The sequence below is a fragment of the Tiliqua scincoides genome, chromosome 4, assembly GCF_035046505.1.
Source record: "Tiliqua scincoides isolate rTilSci1 chromosome 4, rTilSci1.hap2, whole genome shotgun sequence".
Taxonomy (NCBI): domain Eukaryota; kingdom Metazoa; phylum Chordata; class Lepidosauria; order Squamata; family Scincidae; genus Tiliqua; species Tiliqua scincoides.
Genome location: NC_089824.1, coordinates 165,169,702 through 165,190,482, shown reverse-complemented (window position 1 = coordinate 165,190,482; position 20,781 = coordinate 165,169,702). Strand labels below are relative to the sequence as shown.

The window sequence follows — 20,781 nt, the reverse complement described above, 5'->3', positions numbered from 1 at the left end:
TTAGCAATCTAACAGATTATTAAATCAGATCTGTTGTTTGTGTGTTAAGTGTCAGTTTAAACCTGAGGTGGTTGATTCTGAAACAGGTAGAGTTCATTGTGTTGGCAAAACAAAATAGTTGTATATGTGTGTTTTAGAAATCTAATTTTTGAGACCATGCATATTCTTACAAATTATACATATAATCCTTAAAATCAAGTTTCTAAAACAGATGTATTGCATACATACTGGGCTTCTGTCAGTCTGGTATGCTGTATGTTTATTTTCTGTATCCAATACAGAAGATTGGATATCTTCTGTATCCAATGCGATCTTCAGTTTAGCATTGAAGCTAAAAAAAAAACTTGATTCAGAAATTCAGAAAACATTACATATATGGAAAAACCTCAAATGAAAAGTAAACCTTGTTAACAATAATAGCAATGACATGGAGGTTTCTCTACTTCTCTAGTGTTTAGTAAACAATTTGACAACAGAGACTGAATCCCCCCCCCCCCCCGGTGCCTAATTTTTAAAGCACACAGGAAGAAATTTTGTGAAATTTTCTGTCTTTACCATGGGAGGCACCCTTCTTTCTCTCCTATGGATAGAATAATTTGCAACAACAACAAAGGATACTGGTGCATTTTAAAGAAAAATTTAGGGTGCAATCCTAACCCCTACTTCAGTCAACGCAAGTCCCTTGCACTGGCCCAGGAGTGTTGCAAAAGTGCCATAAAGCACTTTTGTGCCATTCTGAGGGGAGATAGGATGGCTCACGTCTGTGCACCACCCTCCCCATGCCAACATGGGCACCAGGGAGAAGGTGAGTTGTGCCAGCCAAGCTCAGCTAACGCAGGGGTATGGGTGGGTGTGGGGAGGGCAGGGAGAGGCGGGAGGGAGGTGTTTTGGGCAGGGGGACGGCAGGCATTCCGGGGAGTGGGAGGGCAGGGAGAGAGAGGTGCTATGTTATGCTTGATCCTAGCCTTGTTCCCAGGTAGTGTGTAGCAGCCCCTGGCTGCTTTATTCCGCTTGGATCTGTGCCACATTGTCAGGTGGTGCAGATCTGAGTAAATCCATTGAGGCCACTGCAGCACAACATGGAGTAAGGGAAAAGGTTTCTCCTGGTCTTGGGCTGTGCCGCTTTTGGCCCCAAACTGTTTCCAGCACAAGTTATGATTGTGCCCTTATTGTGAAATATGATTTTGTAGAATATAACTTAGTTCATCAGACACATTTCAGTCACTTCTGTCGGTGTTACCTAAGGGTCCAATCCTGAACTTCAAAAGCGCCAGTACTGAGATCCAGTATAGGTACTGGGTGTTGCAAACGTGCCATAAGGCATGTTCATGGCACCAGGAGAGGCCTCCAGCAGTGCCAGCCAGCGGGAAGTAGTTTCAGAGCAGGGAGAGGTGGGGAGTGAGTGGAATGGGGCAGGGGAGGGTGGTAAGACCAGCTTAGCTCTGCTCTGCTGGATCCTGAACTCCATGTGGAGCTGGAAGGCCTGACACAGAGTCTTTCAAGTCTGCAGCAGCAAAATAGCCAGCCCTGACTTGAGAGGCCCATTGGGGCTTTCCCCAGGGAAGGGGACAAAACTCCCTAGGGGAAGGAGACAAAACCTTTGTCCTTCCCCCCCCCCCAAGAGTCTCCTGGTGGTTTCCTGGCATCCATTGGGTGCTGGGAAGCTTAGGATTTGGTTATCAGTTACCAATATCTGGTGTTCTCTGCTTCAGAAAAGTTCCCTGGCATTTTCAGTTCACCTTGGATATGCTGGTAGAATACATCATATGTAATTAGGTTAAAGTTTGCATGTAGTGCCAAAGAGGCCACATTCCTGACGTGAATTGTCATGTTGTGCCATGCTCCAGGCACTTCAGACCTGTCTCCTAAATGTTCTGACAACTACCTCCAGTGTAAGGGCAGAGCTATGTATTTCCTTCCAACAGCTCCTCCAAGCCTTGTGATTTTCCAAGTAGTTTTACAGGGGAAAAAAACAAACTGAATGTTGGTGTCAATCTGAACTGGATTAGATATTGATAAACCCTATAATCAGTACATGCATGGGTGATCCTTACTGTTGTAGTTGTGTTGATGCTTGAAAATATTTCCACTGTGTTTGACAGACTTTACACATGTGACTTGTCACATTCAGCAAATAGGGTTGCCAGGTTGGAGGCATCTCCAAACTTGAGAGTCAGGAGATGGAGCTTGCTGGCATCTTGTTGTTGGCAACCTTCAGTCTCGAAAGACTATGGTATCGCGCTCTGGATGGTGGTTCTGGCACAGCGTCTAGTGTGGCTGAAAAGGCCGATTCAGGAATGACAATCCCTTCCACACTGGGAGCAAGTTTAGTGTGTCCCTGGTCTGTCTCCCTGGCTGTGGGTCTTCCTTCTTTGCCTCTTTGCCTTGGTCTGTTGGCCAAGTGTTTCTTCAAACTGGGAAAGGCCATGCTGCACAGCCTGCCTCCAAGCGGGCCGCTCAGAGGCCAGGGTTTCCCACCTGTTGAGGTCCACTCCTAAGGCCTTCAGATTGCAGATGTCCTTGTATCGCAGCTGTGGTCTACCTGTAGGGCGCTTTCCTTGCACGAGTTCTCCATAGAGGAGATCCTTTGGGATCCGGCCATCATCCATTCTCACGACATGACCGAGCCAACGCAGGCGTCTCTGTTTCAGCAGTGCATACATGTTAGGGATTCCAGCTTGTTCCAGGACTGTGTTGTTTGGAACTTTATCCTGCCAGGTGATGCTGAGGATGCGTCGGAGGCAGCGCATGTGGAATGCGTTCAGTTTCCTCTCCTGTTGTGAGTGAAGAGTCCATGACTCGCTGCAGTACAGAAGTGTACTCAGGACGCAAGCTCTGTAGACCTGGCATCACATCATTACATAAAAATGAATGACTAAAAAAAATCCAGTGCCAGAGTAGAGCCCCACAGCAAAAGGATTCACTACACTAGAACCAAGAGGCATCTAATGAAATTGATTGGTGATGTAGAATAGGCAAAAGGAAGTGCTTCTTTACACAGCATGTAATTTATGAAATGTGCTGCCCCAAGATGTGATGTGATGATGGGTGGCTTTTGACAAATTCTCAAAGAGAAATCTGTCACTGGCTACTCATCATGATATGATATGCCACCTTCTGGTTCAGATGCTATATATCTCTGAAAACCAGTTGCAGGGGCATAGCTGCAGGAGATGCAGGTGTCTTTTTTGCCAATTTGTGGGCTGCCCAAAGGCAGCTTTGTAGGGTGCTGTGTGAAACAAGATGCTGAACAAGATGGAAAAGGAAAAAAAAAACATTCAGGGAGGAATCTTAATGTTTTGAGAGGAATTTTCCTAGCTTTTCTAGTGGAAAAATTGTAGTATTTTCTTTATTAGATTGATATATGAAAGCATTTTGTTTCGCTGCAGCAAAACTCCTTCTGCCTCATCATTCCATCATCCCCTCCTCTTCCTGCCCTTCCAGGCCAACTGGAGGAGGAGATAGAGTCGCATGTCAGCAGTGCATAATAAATTTTGAATGGAAAGGAGAGGAATAGACACCAGAGGTAGTTGTCCATAACTTTTAGGCCTTCCAAAATCCAAGATGTAGGAGTCTAGCTGGAGAGCCTGAGATGGATCTCTAAAGCCTGAGTCTCGGACTGAAAACCTGAGATCTGGCAATGCTATTAGCCACTGTAAGAAAAAGAGCAATATAAAGAACTAACTGTGCATATTTATTTGAAATTGGCTACCATTGTTGGTTTCTGATCAGATTGCTGTATATGCTGCCTAGAAAGGAAACATGTTTGCAAGAAAGGGAGTACACTGCAGACAGGATGAGGAAGAGCTAAAATCTGTGCAAGTAAGAGAAAGACAGGGTATGGACTAGAGAAAGGGAAGAAGTTAGCAAAGAAGCATCTGCGCATATGCAGCTGAATAGAAAGGGTCTCTGATACATCAGATTTTGGTCTGCATTCTATCTGCAAAGTTATACTGTTGTCTGGGAGCATTTTTTTTCTTCTTTCAAGTACACTGTGTGAACTGCATGGAAAGTATGTGACTTCTACAGTTTCTGCTATTGTGCTGCTCTAAAAGTGATTGCAGGTGATTCCTTTGTTCATTTCTCACCAAACTCCAAAGGGAGCTATTGCTGACTGAGATTAACAGTGTTAATACCTAGCACTTTGTATAGCACTTTTGAGGGATCACAGTGCTTTACATACATTGTAATCTTCTTGTAATCCTTAGGACAAATGGCAGTAAGGTAAGCAGGTATTGTTATCATCATCCTTGTATGGATGCCAATGGGAACGTTTCTCCCTGGTCAAATAGCCTTGTCCAGATTGCAGAATGGGGGGAGGGGGAAATGTTCCCCTCTTCTCTCCATGGTCTCATTATGGGTTAGGATCCCTGAGTTTTCATTAATGAAAAAAATAGCTGACTGGTATATGGCATATGGTTAAAGAAGTGTTTACTTTGTCCTTCATATTGAGTTTGGAAGCAGCTGTTTTCTTGTGGTTTAGCCTGCTAATTCTGACACAATGGGTTATTCTGAATAATTATGATTATGTTGATGTAAAATGCATTATTATACTTCCAAGCTTGTCTTGAGAGCTTCACCAACTTGCTAGAGCTTGTGGTATAGGGTGATGTGCAGGAATATTGCATGTTATGAGCTGTATAGTTGTTGAACTCCTTTGATCTCTGTGTTGCTTCTGTTTGAGTAGGTGGCTGCTAACAGCATAGAGTCTGCATAAATGGCATGACTGGTATCTACATCTTTTGCAAGGGCTGTCCTAAGGTTTATCGTTGCAGGTTTCCTCTGTTCCTTATTTGTTTTGCTCCATTAGTGCTTGCATTGGGGCCATATGGTGTTACAGTTTGCACTTAAGACAGTCAAATCCAGCCTCCTCATTGAGTTTCTCTCTCTATTTATAAGATTCTGTTTCATTATGTTTTCCAGGTTCTCCAAGCCAGCTCCAATGTTTTTGGATGATTCCTTCAGAAAATGGGCACGAATCCGGGACTTTGTACCTCCCTTTGGAATTAAAGGACAAGGTAGGATGGTGCTAAAGTGCTGTGCAAGTCCAGTTTTTAAATAAAACAGTGGACTTATCAAGAAACAACATGAAAGAAGATTCTTGTTTTCTTTCATGCAACATGTGACTACAATATTTGGATTTTGTGGACTTATAGTTACAATATATATTGGAGGAGACAGTATACGCCTTTTTATGTTAATTGGAAACCCCATTCAAGTGTCCGCTTATGAATGAGGGGAAAGAACAGCATTGCAGTGCTCTGAAACCTTGGGACCAACATGACACAATTTTGGGTTTTAGCCTTGTTTATACCCTGGAAAGAGTGAAAGAGAGGCATAGGTGCAGGCAATGGCAGACTTTGGTGTTTCTGGAAATAATTCTGTATCTCAGAAAGGACACATTTTTATATAATTTACAGCTCATTGATAGTGCAGTTATTTAGCACAGAATACAAGACTGCCTGCACATGGTAATATCTTATATCATATGCTCATATGCCATATCACAGTGCTGCCCTGGAACTCATGTTCAACGCAATGTCATTAAGAGAGCACTTGGCAGAGTGGTACCATTTCACAGTAACATTTATTTTGCATGATAAATTGGAACAGGACTGAGTGTAAATAAACCACATAGCTCCATGCAGGCAATAAAATACATTTTTTAAAATAGTTTATATAGTGTCATTAGTTGTCCAAATGAGAGGAGGGTATGGGAAGCATGAACCTGCCACTCTTGTAGTCCATGCCCAGTATAAGAATGAAGAGTTCTCACTGTCCCTGTCTTTGTGCCAGGTCAAATTTGGTTAGTGTAAGCACCTCCAAATCTATCTCTTTCTCTCTTCCCCCCACTCCATCAGAGGCGCTTCTAGTTGCTGATTTAAAACAGTTATGTAGATTTCCCAGAATGAGTAGCTGTAAAACCCACTGAAAGTGCTGATGGAAGTAGGAATGTTCCATTGAATGTGGGAGGGATTGCACAGACCCTTATCTGTGGGCTTCTAAGGTGTATAGAGAGCAGCCAGGCCTTGGCACTAGGGCTTTTTAGATTTCACAGGCAGACAGCTGGTCAGATTCTACTGCCAAGCTGAATCAAAATGGAGAACCTCAGCTTAGGATGACTGAATGTCTCTGGCAGGCTTGGCTTTGCATTTTCATGCTGCTGCCAGCTTGTGTCACCATCACAGTGTTATGTAAATCTAGGGTTTTATATTGGATTTTCTTCAGTTTAAAAACAGAAACTGCCATTACTTAAATGGCTGAGAGCTGAAGTGATGGGAGCAAAACAGCTGAATGAATTGTTTAATGCCCTCATGGGATAAAATTTTGTGCCAGGATTCAGTCTGAAGAAGTTTGTATGTGTAGGAGGGAAGAATTATTACACTCTGTAAACCGGTGTGCCTAATGGCTGTGCTGACAGGCCAGGAGCGTGAGAGAGGCAAATGGCACCCCTCTCGCATCACACATCACTGGGAATTCTTGCATCAGCCTTTTCTGCTTATCCCAGGGGATGCATTGTGGATGAATAATAGTGATCTGATGATGGGATCAGCACCTCATTAAGGACTTCAGTTGGGGCTAATCTCATGCTGGTTGAAATGGAGCTAGACCACAGTGCTGCCAGAATCATTGCAGCTTGAGAGTCTGAGGAACTCTTGAGGGAAGGATCTGCCTTGTCAAGAAAGTTTCATGGCATGTTGTATGGGAGGTGCTTGGCAGAAATGTTCAGGCAGTTCAGCCTGTTTGTCAGCTGTTTGCTGTGCATTGGCTTGAGGATTAACTTACTTTGGTCTGTGAATTTGGGATCATCCTGTCAGTGCTTTGCATAATCTCACAGTTATTTTTCAGAATTTCTAGCAGTCATACCAGGCAGTTTTCACTTATTCATTCTGCAAGTAGATTGTTGAACTGATTAGCACAGAATGACGTTTGGTCGCAAATCTGTGGAAAGGCAGTGGTTCCAGGAAGAACTGGGCTTCCTAGTCTTCTTAGTCTTTCTTTTTGGAACCTAGTCAGTGGTTCCAGGAAGAGCTGGGCTCCCTCTTCATAGTCTTTCTTATATGCTGAACTACTTGGCTTCCTGCATGGAAAACTCAATTGCCTCTTATTTAGTTTAACACATGAGATTTGCTTGTGTGAGGCTTCTGGGGCAGAGCCTCTGCTCAGGCTGACTGGCCCTTTAAGGGAGCCCTGAGAAGGCCTCAGACTGGCTCAGGGAGAGGAGGTTCCAGCGCCCCAGTCCTCTTCCCTGGCTGGGCTTTTTCTGCCTGGGTCCTGGGCAGGGGCTGCACAGCCACCCACCTCCCAGCTTCTAGCCAGCCCCAGCATCACTGGCCTCCCAGCTTTTGTAGGGTCAGCTACCCTCCCCACAGCCCCTCCCCTTCCTCTCAGGGGAGGTAAAAAGGGCAGTTCCCTGGGAGCCACCTTTCCCTTGGCTTAGCCTCCCTTCTTCCCCTGTGCTGCCTTCACCTCGCCCTTCCGCCTGCCCTTCTGGCTTCTCCCCTCTCCTCTTGCCTGACTCCCCAGCCCCAGAGCCTTCTCCTCAGGTAAGGTGGGGGCCCGGGTGCAGGGTGGGGACCCCGACAGCTTACAGCAATTTTGATTATGGACTATGTACCTGAAACCTCCCAAATTCTGTGCAGCAACAGCTCCACAATAGCAAGTCCTCTTTTCTTTAGGCTTGCCATTAACCTGTATAGAGAGTCTGAATTGCAGAGTCCTAAATGTTCCCCATATTAGGATAGACTTTAAAGATCATTAAGCCTGATGTGCCTCAGAATAATAGTTCTAGAAATACAGGATTTTCCAGAACTAAAATGTGACTGGGTGGCTTTCCACCTGCCAAATTACAATTGTAGATAAGCAACAAAGGCCAAGAATAAATATGCCTGACCACCACCACCACCAAGCATTGATGACAAATGATTTCTGTGTCTGCACTGAAGGCTTCCTTAGGTCATGCGTACAGATGCCAAGTTTCAATCACAGAGGTTTGAACATCTCAATGAGAAGAATTTGGCACAGACTATGGCTTAAGTTAAAGGAGCTCAGTATGCTTTTTGTGCCAGAAAAAGGGCTGCTGATTGTACATTCATTTGCACAGGATTTGTTACTACCTCATAAAGGAAGCAATGCTCCTCCTCTGCTTATTTTAGTCCTTGTATTGCTACAGTTGCATTTCTTTGCTGTTCCATGCAGTCTGCTTGTTGTACTGGATATGCTGTATCCTATCTCGAGAGTGATGCAGGTTCTGTGGTGTATGTGATGGAAATGGCTAAATCACCTATATGCAACATAAGCTTTTGCCTGGAGTTATGTCTCTGCTCCACAGAATGCAGCCTGGGTTTAATAACAGTGTACCCCTTTAAGTATGTGGAGAGGGATTTAAGTATGAGGAGAAGGAGTAGTAGTGGCCATGCCAGTCTCTAGGTGAGATTCTTTCTCCTAACTAGTTAATTGGTCATCTTTAAATAAAGGATGAGCTGCACCTGTGAGTTCAGAAGTGGGGGACAAGATGCCATGAATAAGTAGCCAGCACTCATGTAGCCTACTGGAAGGTTTGGCAGGCTTGAACTTCTGATTGGTTGGAGGTTGGAAATCAAGTGTAAAGATCCACCATTATATTAGGAGTCTCTCTCCCGCTTCCTGGATGTTAGCCTGCCTGCTCTTGTCACTTGGACATTGCTTTTGCCACCACATCAAGGACGTTTGGCTTTAGTGACCAGGCATAGGAACTCTAGTCAGGCAGTTGAGTCTGAGTTGCAAACCACATGTTCTTTGCTGAATCTTTTACACTCAAGTTACTCATGTCGATGACTCAGGCATTGACTCAAGTCTGAGGCCACTGACTTAGCACTCATTCCCCACACATGCAGACTCGGGTCTGTGTCTGGGTGTGCTTGCTTACTTTTTTCAGTGCATGAAAGACCTTGTGGGGCTATCATTCTGACCAGGCGAGCAGTAAGGAAGTTCCAGCCAGCAGGTATGGAAGGGTTAATGTTTTGCTTTTTCATTGAACAGGAGGGGGAAAAGGCAGGAGCAGGCTGTCTTTTCCATCTCTGAAGGAACTGATGATCATTGGACGAGGGATGGGTGGTCTGATTTGTTTCTTTGGGTGATGTAGGACAGAAGGAGGAGCCCAAGGGTGTTCTTGCCTTAGGATTGGCTGGGAGGGGGAGGAGGCAGGGAAGCAGGCGGGGGGGAGGGAGGTGGTTCATAGCGATCACACTTTCTAATGGCATGGCTCCTTTTGGCTCCATTGTTACTAGGGAGGAGAAAGCCTCATTGAACAACTGGCACAAATGGGACTACTTCTGAGTAGAGTTGCAAAGGATCAGGTCATATTGGGATGTGACCTCAGGGGAGTATTAAAGGAGAAATCTCTCTCTCACACACAGAGAGCCCTTCAGCAGCCCCATTTTTTTCCATTGAGTTGCAGCTGGCTTTTTAAAGGGAACTACTTGGGACTCAAGTCTTTACAAGTCACAAAAACACTCTGGGCAACTTGGAAAGTCCCCCTGTTAGGACTATTTACAAGTCAAGTTGTGGAGGTGGAGACTTGTGACTTGACTCGAGTTAAGCCATGCTTGAGTCACCCATCCCTGCTGACCATGGTGGTGAGCTGATAAGATCTATCCAGGAGAAGTGAGTTACACTTTGTGAGAGATGGTTAGAATAGGAGTTAACTTTTACTATTTTGTATGTTGCTGAATATTGTCTGTGCTATACTTCTCTTAATCTTTCTAAGTGCCTGTCCTTTCTCTGTGTATAAGCACCTTAATTCTAGAATAAAGCACTTCTAATGTGTGTAATTCTAGAATAAAGCACTTCTAATGTGTGTCTTATAGGGCATACTGTGGGATTTGTGGCTTTAGATGAATCCTGACCTGTCTGCTCAGCCACTACCAATGCTACCATAATTCTGTTTGAGCTCTTTGCTGGTGCCCTGAGGCATAACCCAGAGCTGCGCCCAGGGCAAGGTCAAGAAGCTGTCAGAGCCATTTCTCCACCAAATGCAAAAGTTACCATTGGGAAATTCCTGTCTTGCTTATAGGGGTGTGAACCCATGGGCTGCATTGGTGTTAAAGCACAGCCTAGCCACTGTCAGGATCAATTGGTTAATGGTCCTGATTAGTGGTTGGTTGTTACAGTGTAACCTTTGGAATGTGCATTGGGTCTTAAGTCTAATAACTCAATTATTTGGACATATTGTTCATTCTCTCCTTCCGGTTTTTGATGTACCTGAAGAGGACTTTTGCTAGCAGTCAAGAAATATTTGTTTCTGTTGGAGTCCCCTTTTGAATTGTGACTGTAGAGACATGTATGTGGCAAATGTTGAATCAGAATTTTCCACCTGAGTAAATTTTTCTGGAATGATGTCATGAGCAAAATATAAACTCCTCCAGGCTCATTCTGATGGGACTGTCCTAGAAAAGTGTGTGCAGATGGCCAGCTTAACTGATTCCCTTTATCAGAATTCATTCCAAAAGCATTCCTGTGGAGCCAAACGTTACGTCAGAGAAGGTTTAAGTCAGTGTTGTTCGTTGTCTTTTATTGCTTTACAGGGTGGAAAGCTATGCATGCACAGTGGAAGTGTTGCCCTCAAGGGCATAGTGGAACATGTTCATCTGAGCACTACAAAGCACAGTCTTTGCCATTCTCTAAACATTCCTTTAGCTATGTTGCCGTCTCTTTTCACATCTGGCATCCTGGCATAAATAATACTTTATCTCTGCTGATAAAATACAGATGCATGCTAACATCAAAATTCAAATTTGCACTGAACCAAAATATTTGCCTTTATACCTCCTTTTTGGCTCCTTGCCCAGATCTGTGTCTGGAGGAGTTGAATTCTACAAGCAGAAGTTTTCCTCATTTTTACTCTCTCCCACCTCGCATGTTCAGTGAAGGCATTTTTTCAGGCTGCTACATTGTGGTAACGAATGCTTCAAGATGATGGGTGTTCTCCAATCCCTTTCTTTCATTAGTTCATCTTTTTCCATCTGCCATAGGTGTAATACAACAGTTTTCAAAGGGCATAGTGCACATTCAGCCAAGTCAGAGCAGAAGAGACTAACATTGCATCGTAAATGCACAATGGGCCATTTCCGACTTAGATATATTGGAAATGCTGGTACATCTGTCATGCTTCTAGTCTTTTGTGGAATTATAACACTCTAAAGAGCCTGAAAGGTCATCTAGCCCAATCCTCTGCTGTATGATAGAGAAGTCCATATATCAAGTTGTCTGTTTATCAATATCTGCAGAAGAACATACATTATTCCTATTCATGTGTATCATAAAACTAAGCTAACTAAATGAACATGAGGCTTTTTTCAGGCAAGGCATATTTTGTTTTAAAAAGAATAAGACAGCTTAGGTTCTGGCCGTTCAGAAAGTTTCCCCCAGCATTGCAGACTGTTGAACAGGAGGAAAACTCTTGAGTGATAATGACACAAGATAACATAATTGTACCACATTGGTGCAGTAGTGCTGAGCATTCACAGACACAGTTTGCCTTAAGTCAGCATGATGATATTACTGTGCCATGCTGCTGTTGGAGATTTCTGAACTTGCATACCCTAGCTGACAGAGCATTGGAGGAAATATATGAGTACATAGCCACTAGCTTCTGTTAATATTTTAGCCTGGCTAGTGCAGTAACAGGCAAAACTGCCAATATCACACTCAATTCGATTTTGAGCAAAGTTTAGTTGTGTTGCTACTAGGTCCAGGCTAGCAAGTCACAAGTTCAACATTATTTGAACACTAGACGCTGGTGATATCAAACATGAATCAGAGCTACAGATCTGGAGGGACAGGCAAGTTTTAACTGTCAGAGTTGTGTGCGACCAGTTTGATAGTATAAAGATGCATATGTTCAGTTTTCATCCCTCGTAGCCTCGTAAGATGTGAATAAGAAAGTGTTGCCTGTGATAGTTGTGTGACTTTTTTCAGTGCTGCTGCATGTGCCTGTGCTACTACATAAATTAATATGGGCTGTTCAGTTGTTCTGTAGAATGATGAACATTCCCTTTACTTTAGTTTATATATTCTAAGAATCTTGTATTATGTTTTTAGATTTGCTTTGCTGTAGAAAATGGGAATGGTCAACATTGCATTGCATGCTTTCAATGAGTTTATGCACATCTGGGCTTCAGACTGACCCAGAAATCTCTGAGCTTCTGGGGAAAAAAAGTAAATAGTTAAGAACTGAGCAGGCAGTGACCACACAGAGAGCCAGTCTTCATCTATTCCTGAAGAAGAAGGGTGGAGAACTTCTCCCCAACATGTAAACAGTTCCCACTGCTCCTATAAGTCCCACTGGGTCGATGGGACTCGTGAGCCTGGGAAGGCAGCTCATCTGAGAGAAGGAAAACTCTGATCCCAAACCTCCACTACCTTGTGGCTGCATCCAGTTATGGAAAAGGCTTCAGGAGTCAACCTCGAGGCAAAATCCGGAGCCGGAGTCCCTGAAGCAGTTCATGGCTGAATACAGTTATGTTCTGGCAACTCCTGCGACGCCACTGGAACCAACCGTATTAGCTTCTGTCTTTCCATTCCATTTCAGCGACGTGGAGAGGGGGGATTTGCTGCATGGGTAACAGTCTATCCTTCATATCTACTTTACCGAGGCTTCGCGCACTGGAGAGGACATTTTGTTCCAGAACCACTATTCAGAGCGTGATACCATAGTCTTCCGAGACTGAAGGATGCCAACTAACTAGCTCCTATTTGCAATCCAATAAGAAATAAAGAACATCACACCAGCCTTTGTCAGGTTTCAGCTCCTTTTGTGAAATGAAGATTTGAGCCTTCTCTAACTCTCTTTTTAGAATGTCAGAGCATTAGTCTTTTCCATACACTTTACAAATGCTACAAATAACACAAAATGTTATTTTGTGTCTAATGCACATATGCTAAGGTTAGCTGCCCATGTGTTAACCAAATCAGTCAACAAAACAAAAACAGACGATTGACTTGCTTACAAGCTCATGATATTCTTTGTGTGATCACCCATTCTACCACCACAAAAATCTCCCCCCTTTGAAAAGGAAGAAAGAATTGTGCATAATGGTCCTCTCTGTGAAGTGACATCACCCCCCTTATCTAATATGTGTGGTGGAGAGGAGTTCATGTGCTTGCCTCTCTTGATGAATGCCTGCTTGGAAGAGCACTGAGAGCTTCCATGTAAGTTGCTCTGAACTTTCTGAAGTTCTGGAAGGAGATAAAGATTCAGTGGCCACTACTGGCACTGAACCTGGCCCCTTCCTGGACCCAGTTGGCCTTTCACCCTGCTTCATCTCTACCCCATTCCACACCCTCCCTGCCTCTCAACACCTGTGTGGCTTTAACTGAATCAGTGGCTGTCCTCAGTCCGTCTTCGCACAGACACAGCCACTCGCTCCAGTGGTGTCACGTTTTCAACAGCCTCAAATTGTGTTATGCCTGTGGAATGTGCATTCCTCTGGTATAGTGCACCTGTAGGCTTGGGCACTGAGTATAGGAAACAAAGAACATGTGCAGCGCAATCCCATCTTGTGCTGGAACAGGCAAGCCAGGAGGCTTGCGCTATATCCAGCACAAGATAGGGCTGCCAAGTGGCTTAGCTGAAGGTAAGGGGAAACTCTTCCCCTTCCCCTTAGGTAATCCACTGCAACCCCAATGGGTCTCCTCGGACTTGCTCCACCTCCCGAGTTGGCACAAGTCCGAGCAGAGTGGAGCAGCTTGAAGCCACTCCACGCTGCTTGGGTATGGGGGCTGGGATCCAGCATAACAACCAAATCCCAGCCCCGCCTCCTGTTCCCCGCCCACTTGCCTGCCCCTGGGACCATCCTCTGCCCGCGCTCCCCCTGCCCTGAAATACCTCCCTCCCGCCTCCTCCCCACCTTCCCCAGAGCCTTGAATCGGCCAAGCTTGGCCAACACAAGGCTAGCTCCCTCTGTCAGCGCAGAGACTGAATTCATCCTCTGCAGGCCAGCGCGCCTCTGTGTGCCAGCCCAACTGATACTTGAGGAGGTGCAAATATGCCTTATGACACATTTGAGACCCACCTTGGCCAGCGCAAGGGACTTGCACAGGCCCAAGGGTGAGTCAGGATTGCACCCTTAGATATTTCAGGAAATGAGAGGACTTGGTATCCACTGTCTTTGTTTCTATCTTAAGGAAACAACTTTTTTGTTGTTTCACTGTTTGCCAGCAATTTTGTGTCTGCTTCCAGAAAAACTTCATAGGATAACACTATATGGGCATGATCCATTTGAACTGTGGGTATGGTGCCCTCATGCAATGCATCCCTGTAATACTCTGGCCTAAGAATCTGTGCTCTGCTAAAGTGGATTGGATTAAGAGGGATGCTGCACAGTGACCCAAGAATTTTACTGTGATCTCTTTGGTGTCTATAGCTGTACCTATTACAGAGTTGCACATTTGGACAGCTGCACTCAAGGCTGTTGACTCACTATGGAATGTTTTGGTTTCAGTAATTCCTAAGTGCTTGGGCCAATCTAGGACAAGAACAGTTCACGTCAGTGAACTATGCCTATGCAGTCCTACTCCCTGAGGAATTAGTATTTTCATGTAAATCCCAATTTTTCAAAACAATCTTGGTTTCCATGATGCATTCCCACCCTTGTTCTGCTATCCAGTTCCATAAGTTTTAGGTGCTAGCATAGACAAACACAAAGCATAAGACCCTCGATATGAACCAGAAGTACCATGAAAATTCCTATGATTTTTTTAAGAAGATTGATCAGAATATCATTATTTTGATGATAGGCACCTTCCTGGGATCCTTGCATTATTTATCTGCACTCTGATTTTACTTACATAATTCTTTGAATTATGAATAAAATTTTCCTTCTTTAATAGTGTGAATGGCTCAGATGGCCACTGGTAACATCTAGATTGGACTGTTGTATCACATTCAATATAGTCTTCTATTGCATGAGTCTGCCTGTCCCATGAGGTCATCACAGGTCATTCTGTTGTGGGTACCGTCATCTCTCGATGTTTGTGTTGGTCTGCAATAAGGCTTTTTGATATTGAGACAATTCGCAATAGGGCCTTTTCTCTTGCAGCACCTGGCCTCTGGAACTCTTCCCCCCCCCCCCTGCCCAACTTTGGACTACTTCCTGCTTACTGGCCTCCTTCAGGAGTCTGAAGTTCTTTTTACTTCGGAGTGCTTTTAATTAGGGTGTGACTTTTAAATTGGATGTTTTTAACTTACTGTTTTTATTGTCTTATTATGCAAGCCAGCTTGAGCTTCTGGAAGAATGGAAAGGTGGGGTATAGATCTTTTAAATAAATAAATGTTTGGCTAGTAAGTCAAGCTCATATTTGTCAGCCCTTGGTTCTTCCTTATAATGCTTTGTAAACGATCCTACTGCTTAAATGTGTGGTGGTGGAGACCTAACAGAATGGTCAGTATGGCTGTACCTGGAAGCTCTTGATTATAATAAACCTTTATGTCATTACTACTATCTTTTGTTTCAGAAAAAAGGGGCTTCAGTGCTAAAAAGTTATGTGCATCTTTTCCATTTGTGCATATGCTACGTCATGATTATCCAGGCTACAGCACAAGCAACACAGATAGCAAGGGTTTGTGATTCACCTGGGCAAGAGCAGGAAGGACCATGGGCTTAGAAGTGGCCTACATTTCTGCCTGCCCCTCCATACTATGCTGTTCATTATTGTTAGTCACTCAGAGTGCTGACCTGGCATAATGCCAAGGAGGCAACTGACAGTGTTGTGTTCAGCATTACACTTCAGACAATGCCCTTGGTCCATTTCTCTAGTTTGCTGATGCCCAGGAAGTGGATGGCACAGGATGTGAGCTCCTGGAGAGCAACTCTTGGGAGACCTTGTTAGAGAAAGCCCTATTTCCCAGCACCTAACACTTGGCCACCTGTGACTGCACTGCACAGACCTATGCAGAACACAGAACACATGCAGTTCCCACACAACTAAAAAGCTTTTTTTTTTAAAGAGCAACTGCAGTGTTGCAATTTGCAGATCTTTAGGGAAAATGGTTTGATTTTATTATTCAGGAAATGCAATTGATGCATGTCTTGAAGAAAATGTAGTGTGATGGTGCAACTCTTAGAAATTCTTTGTTTAATATTAGGTACCTATTTTCTAATTTCTTGTTCTTAGGATGCAAGTTCTTAATGTATTCATCATTCACCTTGGTTCTTGAAGACTTTTTGCTCAATCTTGTTCAAAAAATTTGCAAAATGGATTAACCTTCCTAACATTCTTTTTTCTGCAGATCATCTGATTAGAGCCATCCTGTCAGCAACCAAAGATTACCGCCTTACTCCAGCCCTTGACAGGTGAGTAGATAGATGTGGAAGGCTAAAAAGCCCATGGTAGTTGCTAGGTGGTGCTCAAAACCCCACCTATAGATTCTTTGTAATTTCAGTTGAAGTAAATGAGGAACTGAGAATGGCATTCTTGTTCCCATCCACAGTGTCTGCAAGATAGTTTTTTGACAGCTTCAGAACCTTTTTTTTCTAGTGATAGGGCAATCTGCTCAATTGCCTACTTTTCAAAATAAATAACTGGCTATCTTTCAACAAATGCATTAACTTGTCAGAGCCTCCCCTGCAGTGTGCTGGTAAGGCAACAGAATTGTAGAGTCCTGTTTAGACAAAATATAAGGTTCAGCTTGTTCTGGCAGCTTGGTCTAATAGCTTCTCTCCTAAATCCAGTTTTTATAGCTATGAGACTGCAGAGCTGGTGACAAGATTGATATGGGAACTTTACTAGCTGTTGGTAGCATTGATAGCATTGAGTAGATGATGCACATTCATTCACGCGGGCAGTAGACTCGAGTACATGTTCATGTACATTGAGGTTTTCCCTTTTATCTCTTGGTCCTATATAGAACATGCTTCAGAGTTGTGATTGTGAACAAACCTAGTGATGCACAGTAGAGCTGAGCACCAGTTTCTTGGGTATTTGATAGTAGCTGTATACCAAGTTACTGCTATCTGATTCCTCCATCCCATTTTTCCCACCAAGCATTCCCACTACTTCCCAGTGTCATGTCACACTTCTGTCAGCTTTTCTTCTCTGCCTTGATTAGCATTTAGAATACCTCACTAAACATAATGCACATCATAAATTTAGAAAAAAAAAATTGGAAGGACTTACTGCTGTAACAATGGAAATTATCTTAATACAACTGTGGCATCTTTATCAAAAAGTGGACAAGAAAGATATGAGAGGTTCAATAAAAGTGCGTTTGGAGGTGAGGAAATCAGACTGTGGAGACAGAGTGGGATGCCATGGACAGAACCAGGTTTTTTTGTTCATTTGTTTTTTAATAGATTATAGAATAGCTTCAGCCCAGCCACTGGAATAAAACAATTTAATAATTTTTTTTTTCAAGTTCTTCCTCTGATGTGAGGTTTCGGTAAGTCACTGTTGTGCAGTTTCTAATGTTATCATCTTAACATGGGTAGAAGAATGATTCATTTACAGGCTGGCTGTAAGGATGAGTTAAATCAGGATTGTAAATCAGTATACATAGTAGAATTGTCATTAGAATGATTTGATTGTACAGTACTGCAGTTTCCAACTGAAGCAGGAAGCATTTTCCTTGTTCTTGAATCAAAAATGTTTGTTTCATCTTCCTAGGAGTATTTCCAAGTGCCTGTCTTTTTTCTGATGTAACAGCTTTTTGCAGCTGTAGCCTTCTTTAGTAGTTGGCAACCTTCAGTCTCGAAAGACTATGGTATCGCGCTCTGAAAGGTGGTTCTGGAACAGCGTCTAGTGTGGCTGAAAAGGCCGATTCGGGAGTGACAATCCCTTCCACACTGGGAGCAAGTGCAGTCTGTCCCTGGTCTGTCTCCCTGGCTATGGGCCTTCCTTCTTTGCCTCTTAGCCTCAGACTGTTGGCCAAGTGTCTCTTCAAACTGGGAAAGGCCATGTTGCACAGCCTGCCTCCAAGTGGACCGCTCAGAGGCCAGGGTTTCCCGCTTGTTGAGGTCCACTCCTAAGGCCTTCAGATCCCTCTTGCAGATGTCCTTGTATCGCAGCTGTGGTCTACCTGTAGGGCGCTTTCCTTGCACGAGTTCTCCATAGAGGAGATCCTTTGGGATCCGGCCATCATCCATTCTCACGACATGACCGAGCCAACGCAGGCGTCTCTGTTTCAGTAGTGCATACATGCTAGGGATTCCAGCACGTTCCAGGACTGTGTTGTTTGGAACTTTGTCCTGCCAGGTGATGCCGAAAATACGTCGGAGGCAGCGCATGTGGAAAGCATTCAGTTTCCTCTCCTGTTGTGAGTGAAGAGTCCATGACTCGCTGCAGTACAGAAGTGTACTCAGGACGCAAGCTCTGTAGACCTGGATCTTGGCATGTTCCGCCAGCTTCTTGTTGGACCAGACTCTCTTTGTGAGTCTGGAAAACGTGGTAGCTGCTTTACCGATGCGTTTGTTTAGCTCGGTATCGAGAGAAAGAGTGTCGGAGATCGTTGAGCCAAGGTACACAAAGTCATGGAGCCTTCTTTACCAGCAGTTTAATTGGCAGTAAACTTGTTATGTTGTGTTCCTTGTTTAGTTATAAAGATCCTTTGAAGCCTCAAACCTGACACTGTTTTTTTTTTCATTTTCATGCTCACAGTGTCCCAAAATTTACCTATTCTTCCCTTTCTCATTATTGCTGGAGCCACTGAGGCACCTTTTCCTCAGCCTGGCACTTCTCACCTCCAATCAGTCAGTATAGTATACATGTAACTTACCAAATTGAATTCTGAAAGCTGCAGACATGCTATTTGTTTAGCCAGAGGAAAGGATAAGCTACTGTTTCTTTCTAGTGCTATGTAACAAATGCATTTAATATACATTTCACAACAAATGTTGTTGGTACTTATGAAATGATGATTGTTTTATTGATCATGGGGCATTGATAATTGGTTGGTGTTCCTATTCTCTGCTGAAGCTTCATTTTGGAGACCTTCTCAATGATAACATCCGTGTATGGTGATGTCAGACTTACACAGTGTTCTTCCTTTCTACTTGAAAGAGGATAAATAAAGGATCCTGTGAAAATATTCTGCTGAACTACCAGGAGACTCTATTATACTCTGCCTTGATGAGGCAGAGTAAAAGGACTTTGGACTGGGAATTTTAGCTTGGGGAAGGAGATGGCACAGAATATGAATAGTTTTCAAATAAAGTAGCTGTGTGAGACAGACAGGATCTATACAACTGGCAGCTTCCAGGAAGCTTACTATAGAACCAGAGAAAATTGGCTTAAAGTTGGAGCTATGTCTAACATCAAGAGGAATAGGAAAATGCAGGAGAAATAATCTGAAAAGTCCATCTCATGGAATTTAAAAATCAATAGTTTAGTTGGCTCCTTGGTTTTGCCATGAGCTTTATAGCTGGGTAATTCTGTCAAGATATACTGAATGCTTGCCTTATGCAACTCTTGTGCTTCCTACTTGGAGGGTGAGTGGGGTATCTGCACAAGAGGAATATGAAGTCTTGAAGAATGCCAGGCAGCATTCTTCAACTTTTGCTGTAAGTCCAGCTGGACAGTCTGTCCATGTTTCTTGTTCTTATGCTTATTGACCCCTTCAGCTGTCATTTCCCCCATAAGGTTTGTGGATGATTTTACCTTAAGCATGTAATTGGTTCCTGTCCCTGCATGTTTGGGATGACTGCCATATAATCATACCCTGCTGCACATGGTTAAGTAGCATTTTGTTAAGCAGTTACTAATCTCCTCAGGAGAAGGAAAATTATCTGCACTTAGTTTCACTGTTTAATGGGAAAGTGCAAACTTCTTCCTTTCAGTTGTTTCATTATGAAATGAAACATTTTGGTAGCTATCTTAAATGTAAAAGTTTCATTTATATGTTAAGATGTTAATAACAGTTCATACCTGTACTACGTATAATTGGCTATTGCCAATTAATACAGCATCCTGATTTTTCTGGCAGTGCCTGAGTAGATAAAGGTTGCATCAGTTCTTGACTTAGAAGCAGCTTTGTTCTAGCGAATTTTCTTGGTTAACCACTTGTCTTTTGCTGTGTTTCAATTCCAGTCTCAGTTGCCGGCGATGCATTATTGTGGGAAATGGAGGCATTCTAGCAAACAAGTCATTGGGGTTGAAAATTGATGACTATGACATTGTTATCAGGTGAGTTGTTTGAGCATGGGAGAGGAGGAGATGATTCATGTTTCGTTTTCTATATAGGATTTCAACATCTAGATGAGCAGCCAGCAATTGTGGCTTCCATTACTATAAATAGTAGGTGAAGGTTTTCTTGCACATTTTGAGTCAGTGCCTTATCCCTTCTTCTGTGCTGGGAATGCATTCCTTGATCCTTCTGTCTTAATCAGGTTCTCATCTATCTGCATCTATCACAGTAGTTTGTTTTGACCAAAGTTAGCAACTAAAAACTGTCAGAATATTAATGGAGAGATTGAGTAAACATCCCTTTTTGGCCCTATGCTTGTTAACCCTTAGTAGCAACTACTGTGGAGATGTCCAGTCTGTAATGTGAGGTGGTTTAGGAGAGTAGTGAGCTCTGTTGTCCTACTTTGCGCTGAGCACATAGAAGAATTATGATGGGGTTAGGGTGAAGCTAGCCTGCAGCCTGTGTACCATATTTGTTTATTGTGTAGCCCATGCTTGGGATTTGTACAGCTTTAAAAGGCAGTAGAAGGAAAATCCTCCAGGCTTTGTTGTGGCACCCACTGAAAGAGGCTGTTTTACAAGTTAAGCCGTTTCTGCCCAACGTTGCATATGCGCAACAAGGAT

At 43.5% G+C, this 20,781-nt stretch overlaps 1 protein-coding gene across 5 annotated transcripts in view; it reads left to right on the top strand.

The window, feature by feature from the left end:
* ST3GAL3 (ST3 beta-galactoside alpha-2,3-sialyltransferase 3) overlaps nucleotides 1-20,781 on the top strand; it is a 236,055-nt gene that overhangs the window by 155,795 nt on the left and 59,479 nt on the right. For all 5 annotated transcript variants that reach the window (XM_066623644.1, XM_066623643.1, XM_066623641.1 and 2 more), the window contains 3 exons: nucleotides 4,924-5,018; nucleotides 16,271-16,334; nucleotides 20,062-20,157. In XM_066623644.1, coding sequence (XP_066479741.1) covers nucleotides 4,924-5,018; nucleotides 16,271-16,334; nucleotides 20,062-20,157 — 255 coding nt within the window. The remainder of the gene's footprint in view (nucleotides 1-4,923; nucleotides 5,019-16,270; nucleotides 16,335-20,061; nucleotides 20,158-20,781) is intronic.